Below are 23,618 nucleotides of genomic sequence, written 5' to 3'. Positions count from 1 at the left end.
AAACAGACCTCAACAACATAGGATAATTCATTCTAGTTAACAGAGAGTATTGATGAAATATAAATCACTGGTATCCTTAAGGACCAGTTTCATTGGACTACTGAGAAATTTATTTAAAAGCACAGTAAGGTGTTAGATAACCCTCCTTTCTGCAAGCCCTGCCTGACCTTTTCAGATAAAATGAAGCTGTTATTCACCAATCATGACTGAAATGAAATCATCATATTGTCATGTAATAAAATTCTTTAATAAGAGTTAATTTCTTTTGAAGTTTAGTCTCTTTTTTGGGCCATTTCAAATCAATTAAATGCCAGACATACAGCAAAACATAGTTCCAGTTTCGCAAGCTTCATTTGGCTATTTCACTACCAATGGATACAAGCCCGCACAGAGCTCACGAAGACATACTCAGCATGAACAAAGACAATCCTGTAAGATCAAATTCTGGTTTTCTTTCAGTGAAATTTGGAGAAAATACACCTAGCGTTTACACCAGCTTCACTGCATGCACAAAAACGAGCATCCTATAAGTATTTAACATGTAGCAATGTAACAAGGCAATTAAAGCTTCAGGGTGCATTCTGACAAAATGTACTTCCAGGACCTTTCTCAGCTGTTTCAAAGAGGTAGAGGAAGAGACTGTTAGTCTCCACGAAGATTTAAATTAGATTTTTTGTAAGCCCCTATTCTGCTGAATATGAGGATTAGGAATTACAGCTCTATACCTTTTCAAACAAAGCCAGAACTAAAACAAAAACAAAGCCTACGCCAAATCTTATTCACATGAGTAGTTTCACTGCTCAACAGAATTATGCATCCAAGCAAGGCAAACTGCTTTCAATTCGCTGCCAATCGTGGTGCTACTCATGCAATTCTCTCACACAGACACAACAGGTCATACTGCAAGTCTGTTATGAAGTTGCTAATCTGAGTTATTTCAAATATTAAATATTTGTATTATACAATTTTTAAAGTTCTTCCTAGCAACAGATTAAATATTTATTACTAATTTAGCATCCAACTGATGCTGCTACCTGTACACGTGATTTTGTTATTCTTTTGACCAAAAAAAAAATAATCTGTTTTAGTTGGAAATTATAGGTTTCATTCTGTTAATTAAAAAGTACCACATGTGGTCTGTGCCTTCGCTTTGAAATAAATATTACACAGTATCATCAATTCATCAGATGATAGCAAATTCTGCCTTGAGTCTTAAAAAGATAGAATATTTGGAATTAAAAAAAAAATCAAAACTGACAGTTAAAAAACAGGTAGGGGTTTTTTTTATTCTTTTTGTGATAGATTTTAATAAGAGCAGCTGCATGCCTCTGCCTTGACAGCACAGCCTACAACCTCAATAAACTGACCACAGGACAGTGGCAAATAAAATATTTTACTGTGCCTTTTAATATGGGAAATTTGATACAAAATTATTAATATACAGCCCAAAGGATGTGAATTACTCCAGCCTGGGCTAATTTGCAAAGGATTTTCACAGAGCTACTCACTTCATACATGATTGTGTTCAGATTCTGCTGACCAGAGCTCTGCTTGTTTTTTCCACTCTCTTTGCGCCGCTGCTTAAGATCAGTAAGTAACTGGAACACCTGGGGACAAAATAGAGTGTTTTAGACCATTTCAGACTATTTTTCCTAAAACTATTACAGCATTAAAACATAAATGAACAACGCAAAATCCTATCACCCAAACAACAAAAAACATGCGGCTTCTTTGGTGAACACATCAGCAACTGAAATGAAAAATGTTTAGGCACCAGAATGATGAATAGGTATGTACACTGTTTTTTAAAAATTGTGACTATTTTAAACAGATTTTCAGCATTTGTTAAGTGATAACTAAGAGCCCCAAAGGAGAAGCTGCCAAGATGAATCTATTCTACTTGTTTATCTTATCTCATGTCCTGAACAGAGTTGGGTCATACCCTGCTGTACTGGCACAGAGCTCCCATTTAAATACAAGTGATGCTTGAAGCAAAATGTCACACAAGTTTATGGTCCTACTGGATTTGTTATGACAGATGTACCTATAATATTAGAATGGATATAGATTCTGTCTCACAGAGATGCAATTCTATATCACCTGCAAAAAAAGTAAACTCTACAACTGTCACACTGCCAGGAATCAACTAAATAAAGGCTTGACCTATAGATGCTCCTGAGATTAGTGTTTCTATTGTAAATTCAAGTGGAATTATTCATAGTAGTAGACATTACAGTGACCAGCATAGTGTCATGGTATGTTAAGCCACAAAGATTAAATTAGCTCCCTATTTCATCACAACAACGTAATAGAAGCAGACATTCCTGAAAAAGAATGTAATAAAGCTGTCTTCACATTTATGATGCAGTGAATATTAATGTAGGCCTGAGATCCAGAGGGTAGGTCTAACGGCAAGGAAGACATTTTGATTTTTGCAACTGTGCTTTGTCAAATCTGTTGCAACACAACATCTTTATTCATCACAGCTAGATACGCAGCACGCTGTTGAGACAGCATCACAATTACTCTTTTATTCCCATATTTAATTACATTTGGTTGAAATTTCTTCAGATGTCTTGCTTCAGGCTTTACGGTATATCCAGAGCCAATAACCACAGCAAAGTAACAGACTACTACTTACTGTTCATTCCCTAATTTTTAACTAGCTCCATTCAAGATCCAGATCCAATGGCATTATAAACTGACAAATCCATAGAAATAAAATACAAATATTTCTAGGCAGTGAGAAATAAGAACATTACCACCTATGAATCCTGCAATTACTTTATACTGCATCTTCTATGAAAAAGGAGCATCTTGCGTATCAACCACCAGTAGTCAACCCTCACTTCAAAGCCAAAACTGAAGCTATGAACTTTTAACTAAAAAATATTTGAAGAAAATATAGCCTGTGACAATGAGATACAAAACGACAACTCCAAACTCACAGAATAAATGTAGGCATAGGACATACAATGTGTCAGTCCTGAATGCTCCTTTCAAGCACTACTTTCTGTGCAAAAATATTACCTCAGTAAAGAGAATGTTAGCTATGCCAGTCAAACTGCAACTGGGAAGAGGAGCAAACAGAAAGAGATCAGTAGCTTTAGGGGAATCAGTGCTTTGAAGAGCAGTGAAAAGCCATGCCCCAAAAGCCTATAGCTGCAGACACTGCAAATCCTTCCTGCAAAGAATCAAAAAGCTGCATGCATGACAACTGCTGTGAAAGGGAAATGAGAAATAAGCACTCTCATCAGTAACCTCGTTTTCCACTTCCTTTTGCTCTTTTTCAATACACATGGTACATTCACCAACAGAAAGACTCAGCTGAAGAAAGTTCTGACTGCAGAGCATGAAGAGCAGATTCTGCAATTCTCCCTATTCTGGGCCATACCTTTAGGACAGCTATAGATTTTTACATAATGTGACTGACACCACTACTTGAACCTCAGCAGGCAGTAATACCTAGATTCCAACAAATATCCCAGCATATGAAGAAGGAGGAAGCAGAGATGATTTTGCAATAAATAATCTCTGAAATACCTGCTATTTTCTGTACTGCAATAGTACGTTTGTAACAACTGGCACCTAATATTAGCTTGGCTGACATATCATCATCTATTTCTTAGGCAAGACAGTGCCTGCCAAGTACCTCATTAAAGCTCTTCTAACAGTCACCAGATGGTTGCTCTGCTGTACACAGACAGATGCAGCTCAAGACAAAATATTTCAAGATTTATTTCAGAACAGGATGAAACAGCTGTGCAACAATCAAGCTTCAGCAATAAAACAATATAAACAAAGCACTTGGGTTATTAAAACCATTCAAAAAGTTACATTCATAAACAAAGCACTGAAATACTTCCATTACCTGGCTGAAGTTAAAGCAACAAGAACATAACATTTCTTTCTACCTTACTAAAAAAAAATAGCTTTACTCAGGAGAGAGGAAAGTGTTTCAGAACTTATCTAGACTAGAAAATAAGATTATGTTATTTGTATGCCAATATTCACTGTTTATGATAGTGCACTGTAGCTTCCCCACGACACCAGATCAAGGGATATCACTGGTTTCTAGGAGTGTTTATCCTGAGTATCAGCAAACTGCCTCAGGCTTACTATAACCTAACCTGCTTTGGAAACACCTCATGATCTTTAAAAAAATACTGTCAGGCACTCAGAGGTGTAAGACTGCATTTCCAGTACCACTGGCTTTAATACAACCATGTATTAATGAGTTACAGGTTCTCAGATGATACTGCACATCACAAGGTTAAACACGAAACATTGATTCTAGCAGCAGCCATCTGTGAAAAATGTTTGATTTTTTTCTGTGAGTTTTATTTGCACTATTAAAGAGACTCCAGCAATCAGTGTGTCACACACTTGGTGGTACATTAGCTTAGCATAAGATAAAATTAAAAAAAAATATTTTGGACATTGCTGCCCAGTTACAGAGGTGTCAGCATTCCTGATCTGGGATATGATGCACCACACATCATCCAAAGCACCAGTGAATCCAGCACTTGCCCAAATAGACGAGTGTTTAAAGATGTGGAGAATCAAGACCTAAGTAACAAACCACCATACGCAACAAGATTCAACAAACTAAGCACGCAGCAACAGTGTAAATACAAAAAGGCTGAAGTTAAAGTTACTGACATTCTGAAGATCTGCTCCTCATCTATTTGAAAAACTTACCTGTATCTGGCTTCATAGATTCGGGACCAACCAAATAATAATACAGTACCCATTAGTAGTGAAAACTAGTAATCTTCTAGAAGACTAGATTTTTTTAAAAAAGCTTTTTTTTTAATAACAAATCAAATGGAGGGGGTGGAAATCACATACATTGCCACTGGCAATCTTCAACTTCTAAAGAAGTACACAAGTGACTGATTACAGATTTAAAAGGCTGGTTTAAAACTTACCTCAAAGTTACTTAGCAATGCAGCATTTGCATCTTTCCTAAAAGAAAAAATGAAAATCGTTAATTTATTAATGATTTATTAATTAATTAATAAATTAATTATTAATTTATGTTCCAAATGAAACGGCCCAAAATTTTTCTTTGCTGAGTCACACAGACTCCAAATGCATAGATGCTATTTCCATAAAGTTTAAAAAGAAAAAAAATCATAATGAAATATATTTTTGGTGATTCTACAATTACCAAGTTGTTGCCACGTCTGGAAAATATTTTTCCCTATTGCTAGTACAATTATTACATAAATACACAGTATATTTTGCACAATTTGCCCCATATATCACAATACACAAACAACATAATCTTTTTACTCAGCCACGCTATTTCATTCGCTCACCCAATTTTGCAAACGAAAACCAAATTGCCTTGCCCCTTCCTCTGGTTTTATTAAAATAAAGACTGACAGGAAAAATCACTCAGATTAAACACATTGTTTCTTTATTAGTCAAGAGTAAAGAAAAAGAAAATACAATTACTATTTTAGTACAAGGCACATATGTGTGTAGAGATACAGATATGGCACTACATTTACACATACTGTACTGAGTAAAAAAAATCTGATTGCATTTCCTCTTTATTTATTCTTTGACTCTTTATGTGGCTACTCCTTTATTAGTGGGGCAAGGCAGAGTTTCCCATTTTCCACCAGCCAAACACTTCCCCACTAATTCTGTCTCAATTAAGCAAGAATCGTTATCCACCACTGGTAGGCTACATGCACTCAAGCACATATTTAGACTAATCACACCTCTGTTACTACCGGATACTGTAATTTTATATTTTTAAATAAAAAAAGGGAGAAAAACTAACGCAGAACATCCTATATTCCCCAAACAACACATTCTGCTGAGCAGCCAGTAGCCACAACAACAGAAAGTTTCCATACAAAACGAAAAAAAGGCCTCTCAGGTCTGTGGCAGTAGCTTATGAAAAAAAAAAGAAAAAAAGGTACAATGTATTGTTAAGCACTGTCGACTGTTTGAATAGAACTGTCACGTTCATCACTTTCAAATCAGTTAAATGCCTCCACAAACTTCCACAGGTTCTATCATTGTTTTTAAATGAAAAGGACCTTCTAAAATACGCTGAGATGAACTTCAACTTCCATTTCGCTGACTCGAGTGAAACTTCAGCAAGTGAGCTCACACATGCATTAGTTTTCATTCATGTTTTACAAACCATATAGCTTTTGTTGCTAGGTAAATGCAATTCTTCAGAATGTTTGCATTCGGGCTATCACTACAGAAATCCCTATGGATCAAAGACATTCTTTGTTAGAAATAATAATGCCACAGAAGAATTATATAGGGAATTATTCTGTTAAATAAGTGAAAGGGTCATATAGAGTAAATACATTACTATGTAAATGAGTCTGTGAAATCTATCTGAAGTTAAATTATTGAAGACAATTGCTTCTTTTAAAATTCAAAACCATTTTTTCAAAATTCAAAACCATATTTCAAAACCTTTTTATCTAACAATGAATATCTGATTAGTCAGTCTCAAATCTTTGACATTTGTTGTGCTGAATTATAAACTGATAAACAAGTTTCAAAAACTTCTGCAGAACTTACAAAGTAGAAATACAACTTTCCTCAATCCTAACTCTTGTGAATCAACTATCAATTTTACATTCAGAAACCAAGAAATTATAAATAGTTAATTCAATGTATATTTTTAAATAGTCAACTAAACAGTATGCTTAATTTTTATGAGATTAAGTCAAACAGAAAGGAAAAAAATGTCACGTTAACACCAGCACATAAACACTTTTGGGAATCTTTAAATAGGTAATATTTGCCCAAAGTTTATCCAAACCAAAACATTACTGAGGTCTTCTGCATGTATCATCACTTTATGGCATCACAGCTCTAAAAATATCACCGACACTTCATGTTTTTAAATCTACTGCCTAAAGTATGTCACATATTTAAATCACATTTTCTAGAGGGGTCTGTTCTTTAGTAACAGACACTTCTGACATGGCAAGAACTTGGGAGTTTTCTTAGTTGCAGAGCTTCCCCCTATGAAGGCTCTCAGGCAGGAGGTACAAGATTAAGAATGTTAGTTCCAACAGCAATTCAAGTGCAAAATGCACCAAGGTGTTCCATTCCACTGCAAGGGACACCCACCCATCGCTCAGGACTTCAGCCCCCACGTCTTCTACCTCTGGTGCACCTTCCCCTTCGTTCTAAAAGGGGTAGCACCAGCAAAATACACTGGGCTACTCAAGGTAATAAAAAACAAGTGGATGTATAAGCAGCACCACAGACTTACTACTAATAGTATGAGAAGCATCTTTTTCAGCAGGGCAAATCCTATCCTTCCTCACATGCAACAGCAACTTTGAGCCTGTGTACACGTTTCACGGCCTGCTTGCTTCCCTGCAGGCTGCTACTCATTTTAAGGCTAATGTAATGCAAACCTGTATTTCAATGGATGTCTCTTACTTGGTATCTGCTTTTGAATTTTCCATATATAACATTTCATGATAATATACATAATAGTATATAAGATTTAATGGTAATAAAGCATCTGTGGATAACACGAACTGCGATAGCTCAGCTGACTTTGGTGGATGCTGACATACATCCCACGCATTTAGAAGCCAGCGCCGCATACATGTATGTAACCACACAACGTAACGGGCTCCACAGAACTCACGAGAATGAGTTCCTAAGCTTCAGAATAGGTCAAATCCTATTGTTCTGTGCTCAGGTGATGCTTACAAGACAGAAACGCACAAAGTGCTGTCAGTGTAGGAATGCAACAAAACTTGCTGCCTGGGAGAGCAGGCTGGCTGGTGTAGCCGCCGTGAACAGCAGCTGGCCAAAACTTCGACTCGCCTCTTGCACTTGCAGCTGCTGGAGCACACCCATGAGGTTTTCTCCTTCTCCAGCATATTCAGCTCCTACAACCAGTCCTTTACCTGACGCCCACAGGAATAACTCTCTCCTCTGCAGCAGAGGATTTGCATTTCACATCTCCTGGGGCAGAATGGAAAATGGAGCATGAGGACACAGGAGGGGCAGGGGAGATGGGGACAGAGAGCAGGATTCAAGCTTTTTTGACCATTTTTTTGACCATTCCTTTTGCCCAAACAGATGCTTCAGCAAGATTTTTAAAGGAAGCAAAAAAAAAAACCCCTCACCTTCTCATTGTTCAGTTCAGAACGCGTGAATACACTGCTGGTTACGGGGGCGTTTAAGCCCCGATGCAGAACCCCATACGCCGCTGGCAGGCCCGTACAGCTACACCCCGACTACACAAACACCCCGGTCAGGCCCGTATAGATGCACCCCCACACGTACCACGGGCAGGCCCGTATAGGCGCATCCCACACACACACTGCACGCGGGCCCCTATAGGAGCATCCCACACACACACTGCACGCGGGCTCCTATAGGCGCATCCCTCACACACACTGCACGCGGGCCCCTATAGGCGCATCCCACACACACACTGCACGCGGGCCCCTATAGGCGCATCCCACACACAGACTGCACGGGGCCCCTATAGGCGCATCCCACACACACACTGCACGCGGGCTCCTATAGGCGCATCCCTCACACACACTGCACGGGGGCCCCTATAGGCGCATCCCTCACACACACTGCACGGGGGCCCCTATAGGCGCATCCCACACACACACTGCACGCGGGCCCCTATAGGCGCATCCCTCACACACACTGCACGGGGGCCCCTATAGGCGCATCCCCCACACGTACCACAGGCAGGCCCGTATGGATATCCCCCCCAGCCCTGAGCACCCGCTGCCGCCGCGGAAGGTCGCGGTCAGGCGCTCAGGCCCCCGCCCTTCCCGCCGCTCCTTACACCTCCATTTTGTCCGCGCCGCGCTCGGCCGCCGCCGCACCTCGGGCCTTCCCCTCCCGGAGCGGCGGCGAGGGGAGGGAGGAAGGTGGCGTAGAGTTAAAGGAGGTTTTAGCGGAACGGGGCGGAAGCGGAAAAGGAAGGAGAAATAAGAAGTGGGGGAGGGGGAGAAACCCAACCGAAAAACTCGAAAAGAATATGCTGCATTGGCCGGGAATCGAACCCGGGCCTCCCGCGTGGCAGGCGAGAATTCTACCACTGAACCACCAATGCCGGCGACAAAGGCTCTTTCCCGCCCCCTGAGTTGTAACTGGGGCGCGCGGGAACCTGCAAAAGCGCTACCCGCAGCAGAACATGTTCCGGAAACCTCGGATTCTGACAACTAGCCACTGTTAAGTATGACAAGGGGAGTATTGTAGAGGTCCTTCCAAATCAAATCTCTAGTCATGTGCAAACAGAGCAGTGTAAGGCTGAGCTACCTGTGTAACACTTCTATCATCTTTCAAAGTACCCATACATACATCTTACCAAGCTCACCAGCATCATGTCTTTTCCTATCATCACTGTGATTCTTTCCCATTTGACCTCTGTACTGTTAAGTTTTGCAAGAGCCCTTTTCATTCTCAAGAAAACTGAAGACACATCATTGAGTGCAAATAGCTGGAAGTCCCAATGGCTACAGCAAGCAAAATTGTCTGGCTCAGAGACTGAGTGCCAGGGGAACATTCATTAATTTATTTTGCCGTTATATCTGAGGCAAAAGTTTATGTGCAAAACCAACAACACTAACTCCCTACGGAGTCACAGACACATGCACTTGCTTGTTTGCAGCAGGGTTGTAAGAGCAATTTAGGGAACCAAATGAGTTAGACTTGTACTCGCACCTCCATCTTGCAATACTAGCACAAAATCTGCCAGTCACTTTTCTCTCCAGAATCAAGCCAGAAGAAAGTCCACTCCCACTTTTGGGACTTTGCTTCTCCTTGGGGGGCTGCAGGCCCTAAGCCAATTCTGAATAACGTGAACAAACTGCAGTGCCTCAGGAGCAGTCTTCAGTGCCAGGACAGTAGGCACCAAACAGCTCCTAGCTCTCCAGGAACCAGCGTCATCGGATACCTAGGTGCTGGGCAAAGTTTAAAAGGGCACTGCAAAGCTTTTTCAGCTCTTTTCGGTTGAAGACCCCTGAAAAAGTTTAAGTGGACCCATGGGCCCCATCACACACAGACTGTAGCACAGATAGCAATTCATTTATGCTCCAGAATAATCTGTCATGGGGTCCTATGGAAAAAGAGCCAGGAGAAAGGTCTTCAGACCGAACACTGAAAGCCATTGGTCCGACTCAGTGGATAGGATGTAATGGATGCTGTCCTTTTTCATGTCAGGATTAACTGACCTTGTAAGCTGGCCAAAACCGGCACAGCAAATGCTCTGTAACTTCTCTGCCATGTTTCAAACCCTGCACGCGAAACTGCCTGTACACCAGCTCCCAGCCAGACTAAAGGGAATAAAAGAAGTGAAAGGATGTCAGCTTCCATTTGAAAAGATGATATTTCCAGACTATCAGAATTTGGAGTTTTGTTCCAGAAATCTACTAATCCTTGCCTGCCTCCCATCACTCTTTTTAGATATGGGTTCAGAATCTTCAGCATATTAATTTTATTTCTCCTTTGCATCTCCTCTTTATATCTCTCCCCCAGCATCAATTTATCACCTTGATTGTCACTGTTTAATTCCAGACCTTTGCTGATATACTTTTTTACAATCTGTGATGATGACGCCTGATCCCAGCAGCTGGGATGAACGAGCATAATACAAATGCCTCTTTCAACAGCTTTCAATTTTTTTTTCTAATACAGATATTCTGCCTAAATATTTTCCAATGGAGACATATAGCCTGTCAGGGTGTAAATACATATATAGACCAGCTACAGGTCCACTAACATCATGGAAGGGAGAAGGGAAATATCTAAGAGAGAACTCATTACCCTTACAAACAACTTTCAGGAGATGAGGTGATTAGCTCAGTTCACTTTGTTATTAACTGCTGCACGTTAGGTGTTAGACGGTTGCTAACAGATGCTACACCATCCATAGGGAATGCAGACATAGGTTTTTCTAAATGTGCTTAGCATGTCAACATTTTAAGCATTGGCTTGTGATTGTTACCACTAAGGCTTGGGGAGAGAGGGGCCTCGGTATTAACTATTGAAAGCAGGGGGCCTAGTAATTGCTATTGAAAGCAGATCTGCGGGGTATTTGTATTCTTTGTCATGAAAGATGTTTACTGTATTCAGCATTTTGCTGATCACCCTATAGTGTCTTTTTTTCTTTTACATTCGAAATTCATTAAACAAAGTTGGTTTTTTTTACAAAACATGTCAGCACCGTTTCACATCAGTCTAGCTGACAGTGCATTTGACTAGCACTTTCAGCCCATAAGGCTTTTTTTCTTTTTCTAAACCAAAATGACAGTTAAAAAAGAACATTTTTAAAGAAGGTGCACTGTAGCAGTTATGCCATCCTTTTTCTTCACTGGACTCAGTTATGAACATAAGTCCTACATGAAAAGTGTATTTCTAGAAACCACAAAAGCACTCCTTCAGAGATGCACTCCCCAAGCATTGCACCCTCCTGACAAAAAATGCACTCTGAAAGAAATAGTAAGGCTGTGACTGATTACAAAAGAAAGTATAAATAAAGACCAAATCTTTGAGAACATCAAAATATATTTAACTAAACTTCTCCATTCTGCAAAATGGGCAATTTACTCTCTAGTACTACCTCACTGTACACCAGCCTGGAAAAGGGTGTGGCTGGGAACACTGATGTATGAACGATGTGCTGTTCACTGTGCCAGAAGGGTAAATAAGTGGAAGACCTTTCCCTCAGACCTTCCTTGGTATTTGACTGTGGGGTGGGGATTTTGGGGGCTAATCTTTCTATTTCACTAAGGCAAATTAAATACTGAAAGAAGATGATGGAAGCGGAGAGCCATCCAAGCCAGAACAGAGAAGATAGTAATGAGAATACATTTCAGTGTGTGTTAGAAAGCCTATTTTGCAATGCTGTTTCACTGTTTTCCCTTCAAAAAAGTTCAACTCTCCAGCTCCAATGATCTTTAAGAAATCCTATTTCTTCAATGTTGATTTTTATATTAATGACTTCTGCTTGGATTTACAGTTTCAATTCTACTTTTATTACAAAAATATTACTCCATATTCTACATTGCTTATTATACAGAAAGGATAGTTATTGCCTGTTTAATCTAAAAATGGGAAAAGAGAGAATTGATAATCTCCTAGATACCAACTGGGACAGGAGTTAAGCAGCATTCTGCAAGCAAACCAATCCTTATGAAGTTTGCTAAACGCACAGTGATACTGCTGACAGCTCCCACGTGAAAGCACGCGTCCTTGCCACATGTAATATCAGATCTTACTGACAGAAATTAACTCTGATTATAAAGTCAGTGCTTACTATTTTCCCAACACATCAGCAATCTCTGGTCAAAGCCCAGAGTAAGGACAAGAACACTCCTAAAGGGCGAACAAGATAAGAAAAGTGGTTAAAATGAGGGATTTCAGAGTAGGAAGGAACATGATAACAAAATGATCAAGCACTGTTTCCTAGTGTAAATGTCCTAGTGTAAAAAGGAAAGCAGATGCAGAAAAGAGTTGCAGAACTGAAAGAACAGTAGAAAAGGACAAGAGGATCAGTTAAAGGGAAGAAAATAACCCAACAAAATGTGGTCGACAAAGATTAAATGTTTCCTGAGGTCCATGAAAGGTTTGGACCATGCTGATGGAAAACTATTACACTGTACTAAGTAGCACACTCAGTGAGGTGACCCAGCAAGCACTCTGCTTTCTGTGGAGTGGCTGCAGAGAGGTGTTCTGTGTCTGAGGAGTTAATGAGGAATTGGTGCTAAGCCACAGCTTTGCCAGTTGCTGCTCCCAAAGCTTTCTTGTATTGTAAGTCGGTTCTTTACCTCCGTGATATTTATGGTCTGATGAGTTTAAGATACGGACTGTTTGCTAAGGCTGCGGAGCACAACCTCACACCCCAATGCCACAGTCTGAGGCTCATGGGAGCCTCTTGGCAAGAGGGACCCTGTACAACTGGTGACAGCAGGGAAGCCCCAAAGCTGGAGGTGCAGCATCCCTACAAATGGGATGAAAAGTCTCCTCCACAGAGAAATGGGACAGAGCAACGAGCTCCCATCTATTTTCTTGTGTGTTTCCTGGGGTGGCAACGGGGACAGAGCAACGACGATCCAGTCATCATCCAATTACATTGCTATCAAACACTTCTCATTAGAGAGGTATGACACGGAATGATGTGACAACTTCAGCACAAGGATATTCCCAGAAAAGGAGCTGACCTGTCCGCACACATGCCGCTCTGCGCTGCAGGAGCACTTGCCTAAAGATACAGCAGTGACTTCGCTAACCAGCAACAGAGAGCATCCCCGCCACCCTCCAGCTCGCAGCAACCCTGCCCCAGAGACACTTCGCTCCCCGCATTGCCAGTGCTGCGCTGGCCGCGCAGGGGCCGGGGGGGTGGGTGGGAAGGGCAAGGGGCTGCGGGGGGGAGCAGCGGGGCCGGGCCGGGGACACCCCGCCCCGCCGGGGCGGAACCACCCGCCAGCCCCGCGCCCGGGCCGGTAAAAGCGGGGCGGCGGGGCCGGGGAGCAGCGAGCAACCAGCCGGGGCTGCGCTGCGGAGCAGGTGAGCGGGGCCGGCCGGGCTGCGGGGATACCGGCCGGGCTGCGGGGATACCGGCCGGGCTGCGGGGATACCGGCCGGCACCGGGATCGGAGCTGGGACCGGAGCATCGCATCACCTCACCTCCGCTCGCTGTTCCGCAGGTTGCACCAGTTGCCGGGATCGCTGCACCAACGAGCAAAACGTCGACCAAAATGGCAGCCGAGGTGAGGGTGAACTTTGCTTCACTGGAGGGGTAGTCTCGGGGGTGCTCTGGCGGACGCGAGCTCGGGCAACTTATGAAATATAAGTCCCTGCTGTTTCCTCCGGGGTCTTCCCTCTGCCTGGGAGAGAACAATAACAGACGGGGTTCATTCCTGCCAACTTGCGTTTAGGCAGGAGGTACCTTACAGCAGCTTGTGCAAGCCCTTCCCTGTGCCGAAGCCGCCTAGTAGGTGCGATGCGACTAGTCGGCTTAGCGAGTCACGCTTTCTGCCTTCCGAACGGCCCCCGCAGCCCTGGCCTCTGCTCTGGGTTGCAGACACGCGCCCATCAGCTGTCGGACTGCACCCGCTGCTTCTCTAACCAGAGTCCTGTGGCTAGCTACGGTTAATCTTTCAGTTTGATTTCCTGATTGCAAATGTACCTGTTGCAATGTTTCTGCTGACCCACCTCTTACTTTGCTGGAGACTGGTAATACTGAAGGTACACCTAGATACGCCCGTTCCCCATCAAAGAGCTTAGCCTCTGGTACTGGCCTTTAATTTAGCATCCCCTGTGCCATGCTCCTGCGGGCACCATGTGCACGCTGAGGGCCTCTAACACACTGCTTTTTCAATTCTGATTCCCCCTCTGCCTTCCCCCAGATCTCTGACAAAGCTGCCTGAAAGATATTGAAGAAGGTGAGCCTATACCCTCACCTCTGTAGGCTCTCTCCCGCTGTCCTCTCAGGCGTGGTGTCTCAGCAGGGATCGCCAGAGGTGTGGAGACAGTCGCTAGGGAAAGAGTTTCTAAGGCTACCCAACAGCGCTTTGCCTGACCGACAAAGCCCTGGCACCGATAAGCTGCTGTGCCACAACCGTCCTGCCAGCTTCTTGCTGTCCATGGTAGTCACAGTGTACAGCATGGGAAGAGACTGACAGGGATGTGGAAAAAAATAAGTAGATTCGTAACTATTTTCCACTCTGTGGTGGCAACTTAGTTAGGCCCTCCCTTTAAACGTCCTCCCATTTCTTTTTTGCACCTGCTAGCACTGGAGAGTTGCTTTTCAAATCTTGGATAAGTTGTAGGGTCGCTCCACGAGTAAAATTCCTATCCATTTCAGCACAAGTTTGCCGGAGTTAGGGCTTCAGGGGGCATCCTGCTTGGGCAAGCAAAAAGCTGATTGAGCGGCATACATGGCTCTCAGCTAGTGAATCCACTCAGTTCTGAATCACTGCAGAAAAAGAGCTTACACGCACCCTGCTGCGATGCAGAGCTGGGATTGCGTACCTGCCTTTGGTCACCCAGTGAAGTAGTTACGTAGATGACACATTCCAGCGAGCGAGGTTGCTACACGAATCTCGGTTTGGGTGGAAAAACAACTTTTGTTCCTATGTGTTTTAAAACCTTCTTTTGTTGATGTATTTTTCTGAACATTCCCGATGCCGAAAGGTTCCCAGACCTCCCTTTCTGGAGTCTGCACCTTAACCAGTTCTATGCTAATCTTATGCCAAGGCTTGAAAGCACACCGTGGGCTCTGGAGATGCTTCAAATGGTAACTTCAAACACTTCATAGAGAGGCTTGTGCTGGCCTGGAGCTCTTTGGAAATCAGGGAAAAATCTCTGTATTAGCTCAACCGCTTAAAAAAGACCATATTCCCTACAGACCACTTTACTTCTTGCCCCCCTTCAAAGGGCGACCAAAGGGTTGTTGACCTGCAGCTGCCTCAAAAGAGAAATCCATGCTGGTCTTGCAGCTTATGCCTGACAGTCACGCAAGGACTCCCTGCAGAGGTGGAGGACCTCGGAGGGATCCTGAGCCAGACCTGACGCCTCGAGGGTGACGTGCTAGTGACAGTGACACGTTCTCCACCTCTTCAGCTCATTGCCAAAGGTCGTGAAGTCCAGGGGCCTTTCTGGTCAGTGCTACCACATCAAAAGGACATAGCTGACCATGGCCTTTGTACTGGATAAACAGATCACTGGATGGTACATGCATAGAAGTTATTAGGACTCTTTAATTTGCTTCTTCCTCTCTCTCAGGGGGATAAACTTTGGGGAGGAAGATTCACTGGAACCATGGATCCGATCATGGAGATTTTCAACGCTTCCATTACCTATGATCAGAGGCTGTATGAATTTGACATCCAGGGGAGCATGGCTTATGCCAAAGCCTTGGAGAAGACTGGGATCCTAACTAAAACCGATCTGGAGAAGATCCTGAGTGGCCTGGAAAAGGTATTTATTTCCTTCACAAACTGTCACGCATGCTGAAGGAATGGCTTCTTACCTGACAGGCTCTGTAGTAGCCTCCCTGATTTGCTCTCCTAAAAAGCATCTTTAAATGCCCTCACGTCCTATTCCTTAGGGTTAGTCACGCCATGAAGTGTTCTGAGAAAGGGAGTGCAGTCCTAAATCATTGGCATGACAGGCCCCATGTGTATGGCACTTGGGACACTGGAGGCATCTGGGCAGGGGATCGATGCTCAAATTGCATCCTGCTAATGGCACCAAAGGCCAACAGCAGGATGCAAACCAGCAGACAAGCCCCAGTGATTGCCTGAAGCCCTGATGTGCACATAGTCAGTGCTCATTATGGGAGCCCTGGTGCCTCGGCGAGGTGTGCTCAGTGTGACCCTGCCCGCCCACCCACCCTCTTTGGACTGGACAGTCACGAGGAATTGTTTCAGGGTGAGTTAGGAATATTCTTTTTCTGCTGGCACTTGGGATCCTTTTGAGTCTGGCTGCCTGGGTTAGTAGGAGGCAATGCATAGCATTGTATAGGGGTGAAGAGAAGTCAGCAGCTAAGCGCTTTTTTAAATATCCATTGTTGCTGCTCACCCACCATGGACAATGGTGAGTCTATACAATGTTTGTATAGGAAGATCTTTGTGGACAATGCTAAAGCAATCACTGACATTTCAGCTCACTTTTTCATTGCATTGCTTAAATCCTCCTATAGCCGTAACACTGCTGGGTCATCATGGGCAGGGAGATGAATCACACCAAGTGCCGTACAGAGTATCAGGAAAGGCAAGCAGCCAGCCTTGGCCTGAAAGAACAGTAATGCCAGAGCTCGCAGAGGCTTAACACTTTGATTTCCATTGGGACGGCAGAAGTTGGTATTTGCTGGGGACACTTGGAGCCCCCATGCGCAGCAGGGTAACAGTAGTGGCTGACTGGTGTTTCTGCTGACATTTGTAGATCTCTGAGGAATGGTCTAAAGGAACCTTTGTGGTGAAGAAAAGCGATGAGGATATCCACACTGCCAACGAACGCAGACTAAAGGTTTGGGTCCTCTAACCTCTTCTTCCCGTCCCTCTGTAGCTAGATCCGCTTGACGTTAAGTGCGCGCGCCTTGGTCCCACAGTGAAATTCCTCCGGACCTTGTGGCACAATCGAGTGTCTCCAAGACCCCTTTTGTGGAAGGGGCACTGCACAAACATAGACAGAACCCAAACTTGCCCTTCCCCAGGAGGGATCCCACGGGTACTCACAGGATCCTAGAGCTGAGTCCCTTCCAGGCAGGGTGGAGGTCTACTCATGTGGAGTCTCCTCCTCAGACTGCCGAGATGCTGACAGAAATCCTCTTCTTGTCCTCAGGAGCTGATTGGAGACATAGCTGGGAAACTGCACACTGGAAGAAGCAGGAATGATCAGGTACGTAGAGAACTGTTGGCTTTTTTCTCCTTCTGTATTCCTCCCCCTACCTCAGTTCCTTCATCAAATGTCTTTACATCATCGTGCCCTGACCCTCTCCGGCATGTAATCCCTAGGGCTTTAAACTAGTGACACGGCAGTGGCTCATCCGCGCAGGGGAACGGGCCCTGCAGAGTCCCTGCTCTGGGTGTGCCTGCTCAAGCAGGGAGGTTGGACAAGATGATCTCCAGAGGTCCCTTCCAACGCCCACCATTCTGGGATTCTGTCATTGCTTCCTGGTGGTATAAGGCCACAGACTTCCAATGACATCCCTTTGAAGGCCTACAGAAATGGTGACTTTACTGGCTGGGTGCCACCTGTCCTTTCAGGATCAGTCCTTCTACTGATGACTGACTTGTGTCAGTTGGGGATTTTCGGATCCAAAGTTGACAATACCCAAAAGTCCGCTGAAAAGAAAGGGCTTTGATTCTGTCCATGGAAAGCAAGATACAGTGTCTTTCCCAGATCAGTGAGCAGGGACACATGTGGCGGGAGGAAAATGCCGCTTCCCATCCCGTAGAACAAGGAGGGGGTAACTCTACCAGGGCTTTCTGCTAAACACTATTTGGTCCCTAAGTATGTCACATTCTGCTTTGTCTGCCTGTGGCCGGTCTTGTCCAGGTTGTGACTGACTTGAAGCTCTTCATGAAGAATTCCCTGTCTGTCATCTCCACTCACCTCCTGCAGCTCGTTAAGGCCCTGGTGGAACGTGCGGCTGCGTAAGTCCTTTTCCACATCCACGGCCTTGGCCTTGCAGGGGCCGGAGTCTTCTAGGCTTGCTCTTGGACTGACACCAGTCAGGGCAGCAGCAGGGTCCTCTGCGGAGGAAGTTACAGACAGGCAGTGTGTGACAGCACAGGGAGACAACAGACCCTCTTTGTCCGCAGCTCACATCACAGAGACCTTCCTCTTCCCTCCCAGGGTACCCTGGCAAAGGGATTGAGGTGGCAGATCCACACAAGACTCTGGAAGGCACCAAATCCACCTGAAGGAGTCAGGAACTCTAACACAGTTCAAGTTGCTATGTATGAGAAAAGCTCAGCTGTGTTAGCTCCCTGTCTAACTCTCCTCCTCACACCCCACACTCCAAACCAGTGGTGGACGGGCAATCTTTGCCTGCCACAGAGAGGGATTGCTGTACCAGGCAATTCTCCAGAGGGGCCGAGGGCACACACACCACTCTGGAAGATCGGGAGATCTGCGCCCAGTGCGCTTAGGTAGCAGGTGACAGGGAGAGGAAGACATAGGTCCAATTCAGCATGACACAGGCTCAAGAAGTTCTCTTTGTGACCTTGCTAGAAAGCCCTGGAGTGCACCTGCCACTGCCCTCTATCCTGAGAGCTGCTGCTCACCTCTTTCTCTCCTTTCACATGCAGAGAAATGGATATTATCTTCCCTGGCTACACCCACCTGCAGAAAGCTCAGCCCATCAGATGGAGCCAGTTCTTGCTCAGGTAAGCACCTTTCACACTTGGCTGGAGGAAGCCTTCTCCACCCTTGGGGCCCTGCTCAGCTGCAGCCTACAAGTGCACCGTCCTCCCAGGGGGCAGCCCAGGCTGGTGACAAACCAGAGGTAGCCTTGCAACCGGGAACAGGAGCTCCCTGTGTCCCTGCGTGGCTCTGACCAACCGGGGACCCAAGCGCTGAGCGGGCAGTAGAGGCTGACTCCCCGTACGCTCCGTCCTTTGGCCACAGCTACCTCTTGGCCCTTGTGGCATTTTCTGACTTCAGGTGCTTCATCTGTCATGATGTTTTTTTCCTAGCCATGCTTTTGCACTGATGCGTGATTCTGAGCGCCTGGGAGAGGTGAAGAGGAGGATCAACGTCTTGCCTTTGGGAAGGTAAAGTTTACTTTCTGTGTAAGTTCACTTTGCTCTGCAAAAATGGCTGAGAGGCAGATCTCTATACCCCTGAACCCCTGCGGCGTGTGCGCCACACGCGCTGCAGAGCTGCTAGGGCACAAGCCTTGCTTCTCTCACCAAAGAGAAGACCGTTCCAAAGGGAAGACACTCGCCACAGAGGTACTGTTCTTCTCCCTTCTTGAAATGAAGAACTACCAGGCTTTCATCAAGCAACCCTTCCTCTTTGGAAGAGAGCTTCTGGTCTAGTTCAGGGTCTGCTGAGCCTCAGGCCACACTGTGTGACATGAGACTGAACTGGGGGAGGGAAGCCTTCGGAGGGGTGTCACCACTGCCTGCTAGAGCTAGGTTTTGGTTGAAGTGTGCAGGGTATCACGCATGACTTTTGTTTCTTTCTTCCCTGGCAGCGGTGCTCTGGCTGGCAACCCACTGGGAATCGATAGAGAGCTTCTGCGTAGTGGTAGGTGTCTCCCCATGACTGAGAGGCACAGGTCTACTCATAATGTCTGGGACTTGGGGAAGCACCGATCCATTGTCTTGATGTGATCTGGGATGCGTTGCAGCACCTTAACACAGGGGTGGAGGGTAATAAATCCAAACAATGAATATGATCTGATGCTCAGTGACACAGGTGGGAGGCAGCTCCTCGCGACTCAATAAGCCAGAAGGCTTTTTACTGCTATGGGACAGCAGATGCCTGCAGGGTGGGAGCATAACCAGATCCACCTCTGCTGCACACTGGCTGCCTGGGGCTAATAACAAAAGCTCGCTCAGCGTGTTTGTGTTCCTGGGGCACCTTAAGGGCTCCCAGTCACCTGCATGCTGGGGCATCCTGCTGCGTTCAAGCTCCAGTCCTGCCAAGCCTGACCTCCTCTGCCCATCACCTTCCTTACAGAGCTGGACTTTGCTTCCATCACCTTCAACAGCATGGATGCCGTTAGCGAGAGAGACTTTGTGGGTAAGCACAACTCGATCGCTTCTTCCCACCGCAGTTCTAGAAGTAGGCTTCTGAGGCCTCCCCAGCTCACCTCCCTTACTAAGGGACCTGAAATCCCTCACTAGGAAGTAATTACGCAAAAAATCTGTTTGCTCGTTTTTAAACCCCACTCAGGGCTCCCTGGGTTGTCAGGCAAACCAACACCTTTTTCACCTCCCAATTTCCTGCCTTCTCTGCAGTGGAATTCCTCTCTATGGCCACCCTGATGATGATCCACCTTAGCAAGATGGCCGAAGATCTCATCATCTACAGTACCAGCGAGTTTGGCTTCCTAACCTTCTCTGATGCTTACAGGTAGGTCTGTGGACTCTGGGCAGAAAGCCCCTCTCCCTCAGTCCCTCCTCCTCAGCTATCCTCACCTGGGAGAATGAGGCAGGGGTTGGGGTCACCCTGCTGCACACGGCTGACACAGCATTAAAAGGCTGGCAGAAAGGCAGCCTTAGGGTGAACATTCCTCAGCAATGACGGCTTATTTCTGATCCTGGGAACTCAACCGAGCCTGCCTTCAGCAGACACTCCTCCCCAGCAACTGCCGGCAGAGGGAACTTCCTCCTCTGCTGGGAATGCCTGCCAAAGCCCTTCCCTGACTAGCCGGGTTTGCAGTCCTAACAGACTTCCTGTCTCTCAGGGTGGCACAGCCACAGCCCTCCCTCTCTGAGGCCACAGCAACACTTGGGCTGGCCTGCTCATACCAGCTATGGAACGGCTTGGGGGGAAGCCTCCTTTTTGCTGCCCCTTTGAGAGGCAGGACTCTGTGGTAGCCCCAGACAAGACCGCAAAACCAAAAGCTCTGCTTTAGGATACGTGAGAAACCCGGTTAGTTCACTGCTTTCCGACACCCTACAAAGGTGTCCAGGGAAGGGGCACCTACTTATCACCTTTGGAGGGCTGGGCCAGTACGTTGCATGACCTGTGACTGCATGGACTGGGGTCTTGCTCACCGTTACGCTCTACGCACTTTTCTTTCAGCACTGGCAGCAGCCTCATGCCTCAGAAGAAGAACCCCGATAGTATGGAGCTGATCCGCAGCAAAGCTGGACGAGTGTTTGGACGGGTGAGCCTGCTACAGAAGGCAGCAGGATGGAGAAGCTGCTCATACTAGGGCTGAAGAATGTTCCTCCTTCTTGCCTCTGTGAAAAGAAATGTGCCCGGTCTAGGCTCTGAGCCTCTGCTGGGACAAAGTCCTTCTCTTCCTAGAACTAACGCCCTCCCCTGTTTCTCTCTGCAGCTCTCTGCTATGCTCATGGTTCTCAAAGGACTTCCAAGCACCTACAACAAGGATCTGCAGGTAAAACAGATGTTAGTTTCCACACCACCTCTCTGAGCAGACACAGCTGGCTTCTACTCTTGAGCAGTCTTGCCACTCCATTTCCCTGCACAGATTTTGATTGTGTGCAGGATGCTGAGAAAGGGGCTGAGGCACAGCACGCTGCAGCGGACACCCTGGCCTCTAGCCAGAGCCTCTGGGATGATGTGCCTGTTCTGCTGGCTGGGCTGCTCAGACCATTGGGCTTTTGGGCTGCATCGGGTTGACTTACAGCAATTTCCATCCCTGTTCTAATGCAGGAGGACAAGGAGGCTGTCTTTGATGTTGTGGACACCCTGAATGCTGTGCTCCAGATTGCCACTGGAGTGATTTCTACCCTCCAGGTAAGGCCTCAGCCTCTTGCTATTGAGTGTGGCTGGGCAGCACAGTCTTTGAGTAATGCAGGTCAGGGAGCTCTAGGCTGGTCCTAAGATGAAGGCTCTTCAGAGGCTCACCCACAGCCCTCATGATGGCTCCATGATGGCTCAGGGGGTCGGAAGGCCCTTTTGGAGCCAGGTCCCTTCCAGATGAAGTCCCCTCGCTGTGACCGCTAACGTGTCACCCAAGGAGGAGCTGATGATAATGTCTCCTTTGACTGTCCTTCTGCAGATCCACAAGGAGAACATGGAGAAGGCTCTGAGCCCTGAGATGCTGTCCACTGATCTGGCACTCTACTTGGTTCGTAAAGGAGTAAGTATCAGGGGGAGGCTTGCAGCTGTGGTTTCTTTGGATGCAGAATACTGCTCAGCGAGGGCCTGAGATGAGGCCTTCTGTTCTGTCCCCAGGTGATGATGAGTCTGGGTCAACAAACACGAAAGCTGGAAACCCATTCTTTACATGTATCCCAAGTAGTGGAACTGCTGCCAGGTGGACTTGGTAGTAATTTGCAGGTGGAGTTTTACCTCCTAATGCCTCCCCTCCTCACACCCCAGAAAACCTGGATTCGCATGGCCTTACCCTAAGTGAAAACAAGCAACCCAAACAAGACAGCACATCCATTTTTCTTCCTTTGAGGCTGCACCCCACTTGCCTGGTCACTGACTGCAGCCTCTGCTTCTCACTGCAGATGCCATTCAGGCAAGCCCACAATGCCTCTGGGAAGGCCGTCCGCCTCGCTGAGTCTAAAGGCGTCACCCTCAACAATCTCAGCCAGGATGACCTCAAGACCATCAGGTTTGTATCACTGCTATTTTGCCCGGACTCCACTCAACCGGCAGCTATCAGCCTCCCTTCTTAGGGTGCCGTTCCCCAAAACTCCTGGGCCAGACAGCTCCCCAGAATCCTCCTGCCCTCAATATCAATGCTGCTGCTGGGCCTGAAATAACTGAAGGGGGACAACATCACTACCACTCAGCTCCAGCAGAGCATGGGCAGCAGCTAAGGGGAGGGACTGGGAGAAACTCATGCCCTGACCTGGAGCCACCAGCCCTCCAGCAGAGTCTGGCTCCAGACTCCCTCGCTCTCCCCTTAGAGCCGACTGCTCTGCACAAGCAGCTCCTGCCAGGAACTAGAAGCGCAGAAGCAGGGCTGCGGGAGGCGTTTCCCCTTGGAAAAGGCTCCATCTCCTCTCCCTCGCCCTCTCTGCAGGCAGTGAGCATGTAAAGCCAGCAAAGGGCACCCAGCGCCCTCCACTGACACCTCTTCTCTTTGCCTCCCCAGCCCCCTGTTTGGCAGCGATGTCTCCCAGGTCTTCAACATGGTGAACAGCGTGGAGCAGTACACAGCCATGGGTGGTACTGCCAAGAGCAGTGTGACTGCCCAGATTGAGCAGCTGAGGGAGCTGATGAAGAGGCATAAGGAATAAGCTTAGAGTGTGGGGAGATATCCCATGGATGCAGCATTGTGCCTATCGTGCTAATCTGGAGTTAATAAATGCTTGGGTGTATGTAGTTCACTGAAACTCCTGTCTTGCGTCTTTCTTCTAAGGGACAAGAGCGAGCGGGGCTTCCTCAGCCCTCGGCAGGCTTGGGGAAATGGTCACTGGTGTGTGACCCCGGCAGAGGAGCTGGGTTACGGGGTGTCAAGTTCTAGGGGG

At 46.3% G+C, this 23,618-nt stretch overlaps 2 protein-coding genes and 1 non-coding gene across 12 annotated transcripts in view; 1 reads left to right on the top strand and 2 right to left on the bottom strand.

Annotated features, from left to right (window-relative positions):
- The window catches only part of CRCP (CGRP receptor component), a 38,243-nt gene extending 24,494 nt beyond the window's left edge, over positions 1 to 13,749 (bottom strand). Inside the window, exons 1-3 of one of the 10 annotated variants that reach the window (XM_075112915.1) lie at positions 13,666 to 13,749; positions 4,932 to 4,968; positions 1,509 to 1,607 (exon numbers count right to left, since the gene is read on the bottom strand). In XM_075112915.1, the coding sequence (XP_074969016.1) occupies positions 1,509 to 1,517 (9 nt within the window). In that variant the 5' untranslated portion in view covers positions 1,518 to 1,607; positions 4,932 to 4,968; positions 13,666 to 13,749. Of the gene's footprint in view, positions 1 to 1,508; positions 1,608 to 4,931; positions 4,969 to 6,059; positions 6,174 to 7,833; positions 7,967 to 8,138; positions 8,271 to 8,715; positions 8,965 to 13,665 lie in introns of those variants that run through there. The other 9 variants (XM_075112919.1, XM_075112917.1, XM_075112918.1 and 6 more) reach the window with 9 other exon arrangements.
- On the bottom strand, positions 9,021 to 9,091 carry TRNAG-GCC (transfer RNA glycine (anticodon GCC)). The gene has a single exon. It is a non-coding gene; the product is annotated as a tRNA-Gly (tRNA).
- Positions 13,524 to 23,483, top strand: LOC142066002 (argininosuccinate lyase-like). Its single transcript, XM_075112908.1, has 17 exons — positions 13,524 to 13,545; positions 13,686 to 13,748; positions 15,766 to 15,960; positions 16,927 to 17,010; positions 17,326 to 17,382; positions 18,043 to 18,140; positions 18,798 to 18,875; positions 19,185 to 19,262; positions 19,688 to 19,740; positions 20,176 to 20,238; positions 20,457 to 20,571; positions 21,247 to 21,331; positions 21,506 to 21,565; positions 21,844 to 21,927; positions 22,193 to 22,273; positions 22,650 to 22,756; positions 23,243 to 23,483. Exons 2-17 carry the CDS (start codon positions 13,737 to 13,739, stop codon positions 23,385 to 23,387), a joined length of 1,395 nt encoding a protein of 464 aa, XP_074969009.1. The 5' UTR covers positions 13,524 to 13,545; positions 13,686 to 13,736; the 3' UTR covers positions 23,388 to 23,483.
- Positions 23,484 to 23,618: the final 135 nt, after the last annotated feature.

Source organism: Phalacrocorax aristotelis, chromosome 18 (assembly GCF_949628215.1).
Source record: "Phalacrocorax aristotelis chromosome 18, bGulAri2.1, whole genome shotgun sequence".
Classification (NCBI taxonomy): Eukaryota; Metazoa; Chordata; class Aves; order Suliformes; family Phalacrocoracidae; genus Phalacrocorax; species Phalacrocorax aristotelis.
The sequence above is the reverse complement of the archived record's forward strand: the minus strand, read 5'-3'. Positions and strand labels throughout refer to the sequence as shown.

Bases quoted from the DNA above. Each gene is read 5' to 3' on its own strand.
- LOC142066002 (XM_075112908.1), top strand. The intron at 17,383-18,042 runs GTACGTAGAGAA...GGTCTTGTCCAG, and splicing joins GAAGAAGCAGGAATGATCAG to GTTGTGACTGACTTGAAGCT. The intron at 20,572-21,246 runs GTAGGTCTGTGG...CTTTTCTTTCAG, and splicing joins ACCTTCTCTGATGCTTACAG to CACTGGCAGCAGCCTCATGC.